Source organism: Lonchura striata, chromosome 2 (assembly GCF_046129695.1).
Source record: "Lonchura striata isolate bLonStr1 chromosome 2, bLonStr1.mat, whole genome shotgun sequence".
NCBI lineage: Eukaryota > Metazoa > Chordata > Aves > Passeriformes > Estrildidae > Lonchura > Lonchura striata.
Window position 1 is genome coordinate 107,032,343 of NC_134604.1, and position 16,888 is coordinate 107,049,230.

Consider the following 16,888-nt stretch of genomic DNA (forward strand, 5'->3'; position numbering starts at 1 on the left):
AAATTAAGAGATTTAGATGGGAAACTACACTACAATAGACAATAGGCAACTTGTAGTAGAAAATAAAAATTAATAAATTCTGCTGTGATGAAGTTTAAAAAAATCCAATCAGAGAAAGAAGATTAAAAGCGTCCCATAGATCACTAATATTCAAAAGAATTTCCTAATTAGCTTGAATGTCAAATAGTAATGACATTAAGACTGTAGCCACTGATTTGTATTTAAGTATTTCTAAATAGAAAAAAACTTTCTACAGTGGTAGAAAACTGCACCTACTAAAACTATTTTCTACTTTGCCATTAAGAACAAGTAGTAGGACAATGATCAAATGGATTTGTAGATTGACTGCCAAGGATAATTTGAGGTTTTAAAATGTAACAGGATGTTACAAGGTTAGGTACATGGCTTTTGCTATCCCTGAGTAAGGAGATGAGATTTGCCTACAGAATAAGCTATAAAGTGCTCCTGATAATTTATTATCATCCTGTAAAGGCTTGCTACTGAAATCTCATAACATTTTTCACTGAATATGCTTTATGTGCTTTCTTGCATGCCAAATTTATTAAATGAGACCACAGAACTTACAGTTAGGCCAAGAGGTAAATCCCTGGGAAGGACCATAAAACTCAGCTTTTTAGAGCTCTATTCACACATGGAGCCAGGTTTTCCACATCTTCTTCCGAAGAGTGTAATAGCAATTGTAAATAACTGTACCTTGCAGCAATACAATGCAAAGTGCACTACCCTGAACTTGACTGCCTTTTTAAGAATTTTAAACACCTGGTATAATATAAAATGAAGTTACTCATACTTGACAAAACCGAGATAGAATATTTGTGTTTCTACATAAATCTATAACACGTTTATTATATAAATACTACATTATCTCCATATACATTGCATATTGCAGATTACTGATTAATCGGTTTCTTAGTATCTCAAATGTGAAGATGTATTTTCTACAGAAAAATAGGAAACAGTGCCCTCTAAAGGCCTTCTGGGTCAGAAAATGTGATAGTGAGTTTATTTATGAGGAGGCCTCATGAAACAGTACCTACAAATCACAGAAGTGAAGCTATGCTTGAAGATGTGTTTTTCCCTCAGACCATAAATTTCAGTCCTAAGGCTTACTATTAGTTATAACTATTGTTAGTTTTCTCTTAAAAAGTCTTTTTCTCAATGCAATCAATTAGTGCTGATAATGGTTATTCAATTCCTTTATTTCTATATATCTGGGCTTCTATGACTTTCTCTTAAACTGTTAATTACTATGCTGAGCAAAATTAAATCTGAGAAATTCCACCTAGGGCAGCAGAGCTAAGCTCAGCACTGCAAATTTTTGAGACACATCAATTTGCAATATGGCTCACTTCAAGTCACTAATGGCTCCCTAATGGTACATTTTTATCCCTTCATTAGATAAGAGAGGTTTCCTACAATAATGGCACCTGTTTGCTATTAAGTTAAACATAATGCAGGAATAAATGCCACAGTTCTTTCTAAAATAATGGAGAGCTCAAACATATTATCCAATCCCAAATGACAGCTATCCACACCTACTGAAGCAGACTCCAGTTTTCCTGACACTCAAGAGATTGATGCCACTTAATACCTTTACTTTCTAGCAAGAGAGAACTGGTTTAATTCACATTCCCAAATGTGTACTATCTCTGTCAAAAGTAACATAACTCTTATTGCTTTATCGTACTGTAGTTACCGGGGTTTGATTCTCATTATCTGTTTGAACCACATACTGGCTCTCAGTATTACCATGGGCTCATTTTCTTAGTCATTAATAATTTATAATTTGAATAATTTATAATCTAAAAATTAAGAATTTGCTTCCTGTCCTGTTTTGTGTTTTTCAAGTGCATAAATTTTAGAAAAAAACCAGACAGGTATTACTGTCTTTCACAATTTTCAGTCATCCAGTCACAGCACCAAATTCACTCTCATCCTACAGTCCTCAGAAGTTCTTTGAATAGTTCTAATGAGGCAAGAGAAACAAAACAATGAAGGATATGTGTTAACTGAATTATTTAAATGAAGCCTTCTTTAGGACAATGTCACAACGTCTCTTCTGAGTCTAGTTAATATTGGTTAGGAGCCTGTGCATCCTACTCTTTTTAGTTGATTTTTACACAAGTGCCTCTCAAGGAAAGATTCAGTGGCAAGAGCTTTTTTGTTTAGCAGAAGTTTAAACAGCAAGAAATGGAAATTATATACTTTAAGATCTATACTTAAAGATTTATATATACTTTAAGATTTAAGTCAGAGGGAGTAGTAATTTAAAAGGTAGACTTTTCTCTTTTATGAAGCAGCCCTATAAGTAAAACTTGATCTAAGTAATTTTCTAATCTGAAGTGACTCTTTGAGGCATCAGAATGAAACAATATCCCCCATCTGAACTCTAAAAACCAATGAACTAACAGAAAAAACCAAAGTCAATAATAAGAAACTAACATTTTTAATTGCTATAAAGGAAATTTTTTATTTTTCTATTTTTTTTTTTTTTTTTCAGAGCAACTGAATAGCCTTGCTGGTGATTGCCTTTGCCTCCACTCCTTCTCTCCCACTGGAAGAACCTTGAAAGGAACCAGTAAAAAATCCCACTACGTACCACACCAAGGTTACTTTTCACTTTGCCAGTACATGGCTTTATATTAAAAACACTTACCTTTGCACCCAATTCATTATACTGCAGCTTCAAAGCTGTAAGCCTCTCATCCAGTTCCTTTGGGTTCTCTGTCTGCTGCTTCTGAACAATCTGCCTCCCGGTTTTTATCACTGTTTCCACTTCAGACTTCACCTCACTCAGGTTTTTATATAATTTCTAATCAAATAGAAATATAAAAAGTGAAACATCACCTTTACAACATGAAAACTAGAAAAGACCATTGGAAGTATTCAGAATCCAAATGAACAAATTCAGAACAGTCCATCTTTACAAACAGTGACTTCAGTGATATGTCATCAAAACCTAATTCACTAAACTAATAACTAAACTAATTTCAGTCAAAAATGTTATACATGAGAAAGTACACATCATTATTAATTGTTTTAGGCTGTGACAGAATTGTTTTAAAACTTAAAAAAAGCAGTATTTAAAACAACAACAGATATCTTCTGTCAACTCATGCAGAATGTTGGACGTATTTGAACTACAAATACCCATTGGTCTTTAAATTCTGTCATTTTTTCATACTGCTAAATCTAGAGACTGGAAGGATAGAGGATTACCCCTACATTTAGTAAGTTTCATGCTCTAAAAAATTTAGTTAATAAAAGTAACAAAATGAGATGGACCTAGAGTTACTACTTTATTTACTTAGAGTAATATGTGTATAGTCCAGCTCCTTTCTAGGTGCTTAATATGATAATAAATTCTTCATTCCTGAAAACCATCCCACAAATTAGGAAGCTGTTGTATGATGCACATTGTCTAAAATCTGAATATATACTATAGCTAGATTTTGAAAAACAGGAACCTTATGAGAATTCTTGTAGTTAAAGATGCTCTAAAATCACTATAAGTTTTTCACAAAATACATCAGGGCTGCAAAAGCCAGCTGCTGAGTGAAGACATATTAATTCAGAGCTTCTAAGAACTACATAATTCTAATAAGAATGTCATTCTCACATGAATCTGAATTGAAGAGCAATTTCATTTAAGAAAAATGAACAATGTGAAGCAATAACATTGACTTGTCCTATGCTTATTTTTTAAATTTAAATTCTTTCTACATTTACATCTGAAAGAGGTCAGGAGGGGATAACCTTCAGGCATGCCATTGCCCCAAGGGAAAAAAAAACAAACAACACAAAAACCCCCAGTAAACAAATCAAATAAAGATGAACCAAAAAAAAAAAAAACAACTAGTTACTTTTGTTTTTACAATCTTCTTTTTATCATCATCAAGAATAAGGTATTTAGCTTTATTTATTTAAGGGGAGCAGGATTATAGTGATATTAAAGAGATCTGTACATATTTTTCTCATATTCCTTAGGACATATTCAGATCTACTTTTGCTCTTGAACTGAAAGAAAGCCATAGCATGCCATCTCATGGAAGTTTTAATCTATGGTTTTCCATTATGCTTTGTGTTTCCTGGTTAAATTAGACTTATGCTCTGTAACACCTCTTTTGGTTATGTCACAGAGTTCCATGACTGTAGAATATAGAAAATAGAGCCAATATGGCTCTAGATAAATTTAGAGATAAATTTAATTGCAGGACGGAATCTGGGAATTAGAAAGGGATCCTAACTGGTATCCTCATATAGTGAAAGTGCCTGTCTAGAGTTCTGGAAGGTGGGTTTGTTGCTTTTCTGGGGTTTTTATTTGTTTGTTTGGGTTTTGAATTTTTTTTTTTTTTTTTTTTTTGTGTAACTGAATTAAGGACAATAATCTCTAATTTTAGCTTTCTCTGCATAAAGCCAATAGAAAGAGAGCATCCTAGATATTCACCATGCAATGATCCAGCTGTGATTGTACTACTTCCTGCTCAACACTCTTCATCTCCAGCTTGGGCACCTGCAATTTCACTTCATCTAGAATTCTTTTACATTCTTGGAGGCGCTGTTCAAAGTTGGCTGGCTTCTGAAACAAGCGAAACTTCACGGACACATCCTGCAGCTTTTTCTGGAAAGGAAACATGGGCAAGTAGAAAGTGTGAAATCAAATCAGTGCTGAAGACAAGTCTTAGTCCTGATACAGAATACTTAGAATACATTGTCAATCAGCAATTTCTTATTAAAATATTACAAAACCTTTGGGGAAAATGCCAGTGGCAGAGAATCTTGGGTCTGCACTGGAGGATAAAAATTCTTCCATCATCCAGGACACTGGATGCAGCAGAGCCTGTGGCAAAAGAGCCTGAATACACACATAAAGAAAGGGAGAAGTTTTATATTTTTCAATATGCAAAATGTTTGAGGGTGTGAGGAAAAAAAAAATTAATGACTTGAAGATAAGGCATCCACATTGCAGAGTGAATGCTCTTCTACTCTATCAGTTGCTGCTGCTTGGTTTGAGGAATGAATCTTTTAGTCCTTCAAAGAAACCTAAATAATGTAGCTTGGCAGTAAGTAGGTCTAGCACAAACCACAAAATTTAGAGTATAAAATTGATTTATATTTCAATTTTAAAAAAGTTTAACCTAGAGTAAAAAGAAAGACATTTTGAAGGCAGGAAAAAAAAAAAAAAAACTGTGACAAGCTTGGCTTCTAATTTCACCATTTTCACAGTTTTCTTTGTGCATTAATTAGACTGCTTGCTCACATGATCCCTAGCTCAGGGGAAAGGGGAAATAATTAAAAATAAAGAAAAGAAATTTTAATTATCTACTTGAAAAAGAACTAATTTCTCTATAGAAGTACAGAGTGAAGTATTATTGAATAAATTTTTCCACTGTTTTGGGAACAAAAAGAAAAGAATAAATGTCAGTAAGAAATAGCAAAGAAATAGGAATTCAGCATCTCCAAACACAGTTCCGATTTTTTTATCTTCAAACCCTGGACACTTTATTCCACTACGATATAGTTTGTGTCATACAGATTTGAGGAAAAACTGTAATAAGGCATAGACTTGGTCTATACATAGGCATTTGTGGAGTTGCTCAGTCCCCGTTTAAAGACTCATTTTGCCCATTTCCCCTTTCTTTTTAAACAAAAAAAAGGAGGAGATGTGGAGTTGTGTTATTTGTATGTTTTATTATCCCTGTATTATGTATTGGTTTATTCCTTTGTACCCCCGTGTGCAACTTGGTTTATCCCCAGTTTTCCCACCTTGTCCGCCCTTCCCGCCTTCCCAGTATCTATCCATCACCCTGAAAGAGGCATTTTACCCCCCCCGGGTGCCTTGTCTATCACTCGGTGCCCCTTCCCATCCATCCAGAAGCTTCTACTCAGGGCACCGGGTGATTGGGCGAGGACCTGGGGCTCCCCCCATATCCTTCCCCCATTGGACCCCACCATATCCCCCCATCCCGGAGCCACCCCCTATCCCTATCCCCATTGGTCGTTGGATACCCCTCCCTTACAGTTTATAAGCCAGTGCAAGCACCTTGTGCTTGTTCCTGTTGGCTGGCATCGTTCTAGGACATTTGGCCCCGTTGGGCTACAATAAACTCGGACTTAGCCCCCAGCAGGATCCGCTCTTCATTTACCACCGCAAGGCGTGCTAGCGCTGCCCGGAACCCACAAAGGCACTCTCCAAACCCCAGCTGGGAGCGGCGGAGGGTGCCTCCATCGCCCACTCTCGCCCCACAAGAGCTAGCCGGGGCTGAGACAAAGGGAACCGGGGCAGGAGCGCGGCAGGCATTGGCAGAAATCCTTCCCACATCTATCAGATTTGTAAAGGAGGTAGAAATCACAAGCAGCAAACAACCTGGGGTACCACAGAAAAGTGTGTAAATATCCAGCAGCTCCTTCCAACAACTTTCCTCTTTGAACACTTTTCATGAAATTCAGATCCAATGAAATAAGAAAGGAAGACTTTCTCACTATGAATAAGTGGACAATTGAGTAAAAGTAAAGAACAATTGTAGGAATAATGGCCTTATTTTTCTTCAGTGTGTTTTCATATACTAAATATATATGTAATTAATTTTTAATTCTCTCCAATTTGATGAAGGTCCAATCCTGTGAAAATCTTGCATTGCCACATCTGTATCAGTTACCATTTGTATTGGTGAATACATTAGAAGTTAGTTAGAGAGAGAGTGACAATATTTATAGCAGAGAAAACTACAGCCACCTGTGAAGAATCACTGAAGAATTGAATAGTACTGCAGATCTGTAGGGAGAAGAAAACCCCTTGATATACATGTGGGATCTAAATTATCTTGTAGCACTCTTACTCAAGTTCTTACAGTTAACAGTAACACCTATATTATATACATATATTTATCACCAACAGTTTTAAAAGAATATTATCTCAATGCTTAAAAGCAGCAAAATAAGCAATGTGGGTATTTTAAAAAATTTGGAACATAAAGAAAATAATAAAAAAAATGTTTTGTACCTGTCACAGCACAAAAATCATTGTATAAAGCCATATTGTACCTGAGTAAAATGTGTGATCACTTTGTTTCAAAAAGTCATTTTTAAAATGGAAAACTTATAAAGAATTACAGGAAAATGAAAGATGTTTATTTGAAAGTTTCAGTGTGCTTTAATATATTTGTCAGTCTGAAAAATAGACAATTGAAGATGTATTCAAAAAGTTGGCTAGAAAAGCACTCAGTACTGAATTAAAAAAAAATAATAATTCCTTAGAAAAGATTTTGCATTGATGTAATAATTCTCAGTCTGTTACGACTAACTAAGTACTATATCATTATGTCAGAAATAGATCTTTGTTTTCCTAATCATAGTTTTCCCCTTAAGTTTAGAAATCAGAACTCAACTTTCAGCCTACAATAATCTAAAAAGCCAGGATAAATTTGGCCACAGTTACCAGTTTCTTCAAAATCTCAATGCATTTCTTTATTTTCATAGCTTTTTACTTTATGACTAAATAAGTAACTAACAATAGAATAAATGTCAAATTAGAAATATTACTTAGTGAAAAAAAACAAAGAGGAAATTATTTGTAAGTGAGAATGCTATTCAGAAAGTAGTAAGTGAAGACTGATTTCATAAAATATATTTTACCCCTAAAGGTAACATACTGATGGAAAGGAATTCAAGAGAGCTCAGTGGCCTAAAATCAACTATAGTTATAAATATGTATAACAAAGGGCTCAGCTTCTACCTGCTTTGGTAGTTGATATTTACATTATGAATGTAAATTAGTACTTTTTTGTTTATATTTTATATAATGTTGGCAAGACAGTGTCTCAAGATGCCCTCCACCAATTTTTTAAAACTCCAACTGGTGCACATAATCAGTTAGAGAAACCTTACAAAGAAAATAAATGTCTGCAGAGGTGGATTAATAAAAAAGGCACCCAGAAAGGTTTGTGCTCTCTTGCATGTTGTTGAATTCACAAACATTTATTTACACAGTCATCTGATGCCTGCATTTCACTGATGAAATATGGGCATCTTCACAGCTGCCATGGAGACCATCAGAAGGTGAGTTAGTATGAAGAAAGGCTGAAAAATGAGGAAACATAAATATTCTCAGCAAAGATATCTAGTCCTGTATGTAAGATGAAACATTAAAAATGTCAGTTTGTTAGTTTCAAATAATTAACTGCTAAAAAGCAATTAATCATACCCATAATAAAAATTAAAACCCAAACTGAGGTGCCTAGAAATACTTGGCAGGGACGAATCAAAAAACAGCAATAAATTATTTGTCTTTTGAATGAATTAAGAAAATTTATTTTGCCACCTACAAAAGAAAGCCAACAAAAAACCAACAAAAAACAAACCACCAATATAGTCAAGAACCTATCGTTAATGGGTAAAAATGTGTATTTTTTGCTGTTTATTCATCCTTCTTTATTTTCAAGAAGGTCAGTATCTATTAACTAGATGAAATAATGCATTATCTGACATTTTAAACTGATGCCTGATTTGCAGAGCTCAGCATAATTTTTATTTCAAATGTGGCTCTACTAAAAATTTCCAAATATTTTAACCTCTTTTTGACAGTAAACATTTTCCAATACCTCAAAACTTACATCAGAAAAGCTCCACTGTAGTTTTACCTCTTGAAACCTCAGCACATTCAAAGCACCCCCTATTACAAGGTGTCCCTACCAGCTGATTAGATCAGCCCTGCACACCTTAGAACTGCTGCCAGTGACACAGGAAGGCTGGAATAAAAAAATGAGCAGGAAGATGTGGATGGTATGCTTTATCCACTCTGATTTTCTGGTTAGAAAGGAATAGCTAAAGCAGAAGAGATACCTTAAGAACACTTCAAGGTAGAGTAATGTCAGAGTCCAGGACATCCCTCTGGCTGCCCTGGCTGTCTCGAGACCCTGGCAGGGGTTTCAGAGACCTTGGCAACAAGTCAAAAACATCTGTGGCTTCAATTTTAGCCTGTGGAAAAAGCTGACAATTTTGTATGAGGAATTACAAGCCACAAGGGTTTGAGTAGTGTGATATTTGAATTAACATAGGATGGAAAGGTAGAAATTTGGGTTTTTTAAGAATTTAATTCAGGGGGTCAAGTTGGAGGAATCTGGGCATGTCCTTGCCTTTTCCTTCTTCTTGTCCTCCATGTCTTGGTGTGATGGTGGCACTTTTCTATTGGTTTAAGGTAGAGATTCACTGTCTAACACAGATGACAGGAATTGGCACAAAATTGAAAACATACTACACATAGTTTTGAGTATATAAAGTTCAGGGCAGAATGCTGTGGTGGACTTGCTAGGCAGAGCTTGGCAGGCCAGAGAAAGAATGTTATAGATAAGAAAAAATAACCTTGAAAACTCAATAGGATGCATTCCAGACTCCTCCTTTGGCGGCGACAGGCTAGGGAAAAGACTTTTACACTGTTGGGGTCCCGAAAAGCTGACCCTGACAGAGTAATAGTACCACTCATAGTAATTTGAATGAGAGAAGGAAAAATGGTAGAAATAAAATTTGCCCACCTGTGCCACATCAATTTGGGAAAGGACTCTTTTGGCAGCATCTTTACCCCGGTTTCTTTTCTTCATCTCTTCCAAACTAATCTCGTGGCTTGTTAACTCAGATTGTATTTTCTGTTGGAAAACAAAGACAGCAATCAGCAAGGTCTGAGGGAAAATTGCATGCTAAGTTGACTTTGAACCATGTTAAACAGCAGGACCAGTCTGTAGAGCACAGGCAGCAGCACGAGGGAGGTGACCCTGCCCCTCTGCTCAGTCCTGTCTGCAGTGCTGCGTCCAGCCCTGGCCTTCTCAGGGCAAGGGAAACACGGCTCCAGCAGAGGGTGGCAAAGATGGTTGAGGGACTGAATGTGGATTTATTTTTTTTCTGGAGGAAAACAACAGTTTTCATTTGGTAAGAATATTAAAAATTAATCATAGAAAAAAAAAAAAAAGAAAAGTTATTTGCTTCACTATTCTTAATTCTTCTCATTTCCACAGTATCACCAGGCAAGTTGAGAGAAAACAGATCAAAGTATCCTGCAAATATAGCATCACCTTCATCTTAGAGAGCTGTGATATATCTAAAACAGTATACAATTTTTGGCATACTAATGACCAGAATCTATGTTCAATATCAGTCCTCTGTAGCTCAAAGCACAATGACAAGCAGCTCATTATTATACTCACTTCATGTATTTTCTAATACATATTTCTTGTTATGTCTGTATGCAAAATCAGTGTGATCCAAAAAAAAAAATATCAGCTTTTTTTGGTTCACCATTAATCAACCTTACAAGACAAAATTAACTTAAACAGTGCTGGCTACTGCAATGTAATGGAAAAGAATTCCTAGAAAATATATTGATGCAATATACTTGAGGAAGATTCACATATAATTATGCTCAAATTGTTAGAAAATAAAAAATTGTTATTAGCAGAATTGCTAGGCAGCACCACTGAAAGAAATTACCCTATGCAATAAGGACCCAAAGCTATGTTCCCACCATGAGATGCATTTGAGGCCATTACTCATGCATTAAAACATGTTTTATTATTTAATGTTATTTTTAATGGCATATAGCATTTTTCAGATGCCCTGAAGACCAGCTATAATTTGAAATATATGGACATAAATTTATCTTACACTACAGTAACTTTAATAGTAAAAATTAATATACATGTATTTTTAACCAGATTTTCATAGGTTATTAAGTACAAAGCTGTGCACACCATATGCTGCCTACTTTATACAGATATTACATGGTTATAATGACTTGTATACCATCATAATGTCTTATGTATTTCAACACTTAACTACAAGCAGGTTTTCACAAGTTATACTGAATACTTATTAAAGTAAATTTTAAGAGACAAAGAAAGATACATGAAACCATTCAGTCTAAGTTTACTTACAAGAATATGTATGACTAAATTATTCAGTAATATTTGGAGAATTAGAATATTTTTCTAAAGCAAAGTATTTGTAAAAGAAAGAATTATTAGTAGAAAGCTCCAAATCTAGATTATTTTTTTCTTTTAAAATTATCATAATTATATATTATTGATTTTTCATATTTTGAGCTCTCTTTCACAGGGCTATTTAATGAATGGCCAGGAACATCTGAAGCAAGTAATATAAATTTTAAAAATATAATATTTAATTTTTGAGAAAACAAAAAAATGGTCAATTAAAAGAACAATTCCATCAAGAAGGTTTATTTAGATGTTGAGCATTTATTTTGTCCTTGTCTAAGTTTAAAGTTTCCCCTGAAGTGTGCCTGAATTGTAACAGGATTATCTTCCATTTTTGTGCTGCACACAAACCAAACAGGTGGTGATTTAGTTAGTACCTGAAGCTAAATAATTTTTTAATGTCTTGGATGTTAGAATTGCATATGAAAGGAAGAAACAAGTCTGAATGCTAAAAAATATACCATATAAACCCAAGCGTTTCAACAGTTTGCTTCTCCACCTCATCAACAAACTGGTTTTTGGTTCCATTTTCTAATTTACTTTGTTCGACCTCAGAGTCTCTCTGGAAAGCACATAATTGAACAGTTCTTATCTGAATAGGTCAGAACAACACAGCACAGATAAGAGCAGTGTTAAAGTAATTAGGTATTATGGGATATTGCATAGAGGTTGTTCTTTCTTACTATTTTAAATTGATCTGCAGGAGAGAGATGAAGTGTCATCTTCTCTGGCATCAAAATGTGGAATTGGAGAGAACACATTAGAGGAAATATAAAAGAAAAGTTAGTAAAGCTAATAGCAAGGAAAGCCTTTTTTTCTTTTTCTTTTTTTATTTGCTACTGCTGCTCACCGGCAGAAAAATTAAATCAGTCATGAACAGATATAAAAGAATTTATAACACTTGCCTGTAATGTCCATTATAATTCAATTTTTAAATTACCGCTTTGACTTTTGTGTGCCTTCCGACTTTTGTGTGCCAATTTATTGCATTAACTCAGTCCATAAGAAAACACTATTTTTTCTTGTATTATCTCTTTTTTTTTTTCCAGTGGTTCCTGTCTATTTCTTTTCTATTTTTCGTAATAAAAGAGCAAAACTTGTCTTCATTTAATTTTTAGAACATATAATGTACTGTATGTAACCAAGCAATACTACTGTGCATAAATTATTGTGTCCTACAGGTTAAGGACTCTCATTTGCTGTCACTAGAAGTCCTTCAGGAAATTTCCAAAACTTTTATTCATATATATATAGCACCCATAGAAGATGATACAGCAGAAATGACAAACAGGTAATTCTTAAACTGCATGCTTTTTTATGGACACTAACTTTCAGGAAATATTAACTGGAGAGTCCAAATGAGAAAAGAAAGGGAGAATAGGGTAGGATCATGACTGACAAGGCAATACTGAGGAAGTTGGACATGACAAATGTAGTTAAAACACAGTGTTCAGATGCTATGGGGATGTGTAGAGGGTGACAACCTGTACAGAACAGAAAACTGCATAGATATTCAAACTTAATATATAACAAAATGCAAGCTTTTGAATAACACTTATCAGCTCTTCCCTCTGACCACTGATACACACATGACTGAAAGACACAATTCTCACAATTTCCAGCAGACGAAAGGTAAGTGTAGATTGCGGTGGTGTGTTTTTCTTTCATTTGATATTTGTTTAATATCTGTTTCCCCCCCCCAACCCCCCTTTCCCTGCCCCTTTCCCTAGAACCTTCCCTGTCATTCATTCTAGCCCCCTCCTCAGCTTCCAGATGTTAGTTCTGCCCTAAACTCCTCCCCTGCTATTCCCTCATTGGTTACTGTTCCTACACCCGTCCTCCTAAGTTCTGTATAAAACCTTTGCCCCCCCGCCCGCCGGGGTCTTGGGGCTCATGGAATAAAACCATCTCGTTCCCCCCCCAAGTCCCGTGTCGCCTTCGTCTGTCCCTGCGCGCCACGAACTGAAACTGCAGAGCTTGCGGGGGAAAGCGGCCGCCCGTTCTCTTCCCTCACCGCCCAGCACGGCTCGGAGTGCCGCGGCGAGGAGCGCATGCCGCGCCTCAACATATGGTAGCGAGAGGATGGTTCCCTCCTTCGTCTTGTAAAAAAAACGGGCAAATTTGTGGGGGCGCCCGCCTCACAGAAGAAGAAGGAAGGAAGAGGAACATCTACGGCCGTAAAAGCTCTGCCGGATGCTAAGAGGAGCTGAGCGCCGAGCGAAAAAGATTGAGGCTCCGGGACCTCTTTGTTCTCGCCATCTACCCGCCCTGGAGCAGCCGCGCTGCACGGGCAGCCGGGCTGCAGAGCTTTTTGGCGGGCAGACTTACCCGAGAACACAGAGGGCGGTTTTGGCAGCGGCTCGGGGGAGCCTGAAGAGGGACTGACCGAGAAGAGGTTCATTCCTCGGTCAGCATCTGCAGCGAGACCACCGGAGGCTGATAGTGGCCGAAACCAAGGCTTCGGGGACGAGTCTTGGTTTAACGGGAACACCCAGGCTTCCGGAAGGGCCAAACCGAAAGAGAAGGAACATCCCCAGTTTTTAGCGCGACTTTTCCATCGAGTCGAGGAGAAGATTCAAGCCATCTCCGTCCGAGCCTGCAAGGTAAGGTAGGCTACACGGGGTGGGGGTCGCCCCGACGGGCGGCTGGGTCTGTCACTTTTTTTTTCTCGCGTTTTAACCCCCGTCTGCGCCCAGACGGGCTGTAGCCGTGCATGTCCCTGGCAAGCGGGTGGGTTTTCTTTTTCTGGGAGAAGCTAGCACTGAGTGCTATCCTTCGCCTAGTCTTCTGTGGGGACCTAGATTAGATCGCTTTTTCTTCTCCTCGAAAAAGTTGTCTTCTCTATCCTCCCCTCCCCATTCTGGGCTGGACGGAGGGGGTAGAAAAGACACCAGTAGGGATCAGCTAAGAAGACGACACGTTAGCTATAGGAGAGTTGTTAAAAGGGGCCCTTTACACCCACGCATTGCGCCGACATCCAGCTGCGTTGGGCGGCCCCCCCCCCCCTCCTATAAATTTCCCCTTTTTGCTTCTGTGAAGCTCCCTATGCCCCCATCCCCTCGGACTTTCCTAAAACCCTTTCCTATCCTCCCTTGGGGATTGCTGTGGCCGAGCCGCCCCAAGTGCCCTGCCGGACACTGCTCAGGCCAAGTGCAGTGTGCCCGGCACCCCTCTCAAGATGGCGCTGGCCACGCCGCTCGGGACCCATTTCCCGCCTTGACCCTTCTTTTCCGCCCCTGGCTTCCCGCCAGTCCCATTTCTCTCCCAATGGCCCTGCACCGTCCCTGCACGAGGCTAGTCCCTATTGTGGGGAGGCGGGGTTGGATATTCCCCCATCCTTCTTCGGGCTCGTCCTCCGGGGGGAGGGTCGGGAGGGATCTTCTCCCGAGGAAATGGAGCCGAAACCCGGGACTGAGGATCCGTCATTTTGTCTTCCCCCTGAAATGGCGGCGCCCCGGTCCACCCCTTACCGATACCCCCTGTTAATCATGGCAATCACTAATTAAGTGATTGTCTGATTCCCCTATCCTATTCCTTAATGTACCCTACCCAATACTCCTTTTTATTTAACTACGAATTCCTCTTTTTGCTTTTGATTATTTTTGAATAATCTGTTTGTTGAGTTATATTTTATAGAAAAAAAAAAAAAATCATCCCAGTTAATTATTACTCAAGATATTATGCCCACCTCTCAAACGGACATTCAAATTGAACAAACCACATCGCTATCCGCTGACTCTGCTTTAAAACAAGCGCCGTTATCCGCTGACTCTGCTTTAAGAATTTAAGAAGCTGAACATCGCAAACGCCGCGACGCAGCAAATTCTAAATCAGATGAAGTCACAAATCCTGCTGTACTTTGTACCCTTAATTTGGACTTTCATTTAAGTCAATTTTATATATTCCAGATGAAGTTTTTATATATTTCATATGTTGTAATCACAATTAGTTTATCATTTTTTAATGTCTTTCAATTTATGTTTTTTTAATAATATGTAATGTTACAATTTGATTTTATATTAAGTTGTTTTGTTGTAATTATAATTAATTCAGTCTTTTCTGATATTTTTTAACTTAAAGGCTGTGTTTAACCATTATTGCTACAGGAATCACTCAGCTACTATATCGCTTCAGGCTTGCTGCATTGCTGCGAAATTTAAAAATTTATTAGTTATATTTAGTTGATCTTTTATTATATTTAATTCCAATAATTCCATTTAATTATTTTATTCAAATTAGATAGTTGTAATTTTAATCATTCTAATTAAATTTTTTAGTTTAATTTCTGTCAATTATTTCATTCTATTTCAATTATTTACATTATTTACATTATTTTAGATTGTTACTCAGAGCAGCAAAACAGCAAGTTTTGTGCAGTCTTGTGTCTAATTTAGGCTGTTACTACTCTTCCTGCCCTATAAATGCAATAATGTGTCTTTCATGTCCTTTAAATAATTTACAATGTTATCATATGATTTTATATTATTTGCATGTTTTATTAATTTGCTTAAACCACAAAATTCTCCTTCTTTTTGTAAAGTAAAAGAGGGAGATGCGGTGGTGTGTTTTTCTTTCATTTGATATTTGTTTAATATCTGTTTCCCCCCCCAACCCCCCTTTCCCTGCCCCTTTCCCTAGAACCTTCCCTGTCATTCATTCTAGCCCCCTCCTCAGCTTCCAGATGTTAGTTCTGCCCTAAACTCCTCCCCTGCTATTCCCTCATTGGTTACTGTTCCTACACCCGTCCTCCTGAGTTCTGTATAAAACCTTTGCCCCCCCGCCCGCCGGGGTCTTGGGGCTCATGGAATAAAACCATCTCGTTCCCCCCCAAGTCCCGTGTCGCCTTCGTCTGTCCCTGCGCCACGAACTGAAACTGCAGAGCTTGCGGGGGAAAGCGGCCGCCCGTTCTCTTCCCTCACCGCCCAGCACGGCTCGGAGTGCCGCGGCGAGGAGCGCATGCCGCGCCTCAACAGTAGATAACTTTAACACTTTCCTAAGTAGACAACTGTGAGTTCTTGGTCCCAAATTATTAGTCTGAAGGCAATGAAACCTGGCATCATCTTGTCAAGTAACATCTTGAACAACTGAACCATTCTGCTGTCGTATCATCACATTAATTTTGCTTTTGAACAAATCACAAATACCCAGGCATGTAGTGCTTAACTCTGCAGAACTGAAATTATCCAAGGATTAATTGCAAAGGTAAATTATTTTTGTACTTTTCAAAAACACAGTATTAAGCTATTCTCCACACCATGACTTATATACTTTGACTGGGGAGAACAACAGAAAAAGTGATTTGTCATACGCAGGTGAGAAATTAAATAAGTTGATTTTCTTTCCCATAATGTAAAAATATTGATGTAGTCACTGAGACTAAACAGAAATACAAAGTAGAAATTCTCTCTTCCATCAAAATTCATTGATAACAAAGCTACAAATAATGATTTGAAAAATATTTTGTCATACAAATGTAATATTTTTGGTACAGATTTATTTTTCTTCTGTCAGTTAAAGAATACTTTTAAAACATCACCTACTGCAAATTCCTGGAAAATGACTTCATTCTCTGCATTTTTTTTTTTTTTGTAAGTTTAGAAATATGAAAAATTCTTCCACGGGGATCATGAGATCAAGCATACACCAAATAATCTCTCCTTTCAGAATATTGCTCTAGAATTTTCCTCACTCAAGGTTTTGTCATAATTGAGCCTTGAGGAATCTAAACTGATTTATCTGTGTAGATGTTGTCCATTTTTTTGTCTGAAAACATCATCTTTATTTCTACTCCAAATACTTCAGGTAACATTGGTTTTCTAGCATTAAAGTCTCAGCACCACAGGGTGGAGTAAGAAACACACAGAATTTACAGTCAAAAAGTGATC

The 16,888-nt window shown here is 37.3% G+C and overlaps 1 protein-coding gene across 14 annotated transcripts in view; it reads right to left on the reverse strand.

Annotated features, from left to right (window-relative positions):
• DMD (dystrophin) overlaps positions 1 to 16,888 on the reverse strand; it is a 1,151,138-nt gene that overhangs the window by 608,744 nt on the left and 525,506 nt on the right. For all 14 annotated transcript variants that reach the window (XM_077781657.1, XM_021553010.3, XM_021553014.3 and 11 more), the window contains 3 exons: positions 9,552 to 9,662; positions 4,469 to 4,642; positions 2,678 to 2,833 (listed from right to left, as the gene is read on the reverse strand). In XM_077781657.1, the coding sequence (XP_077637783.1) occupies positions 2,678 to 2,833; positions 4,469 to 4,642; positions 9,552 to 9,662 (441 nt within the window). The remainder of the gene's footprint in view (positions 1 to 2,677; positions 2,834 to 4,468; positions 4,643 to 9,551; positions 9,663 to 16,888) is intronic.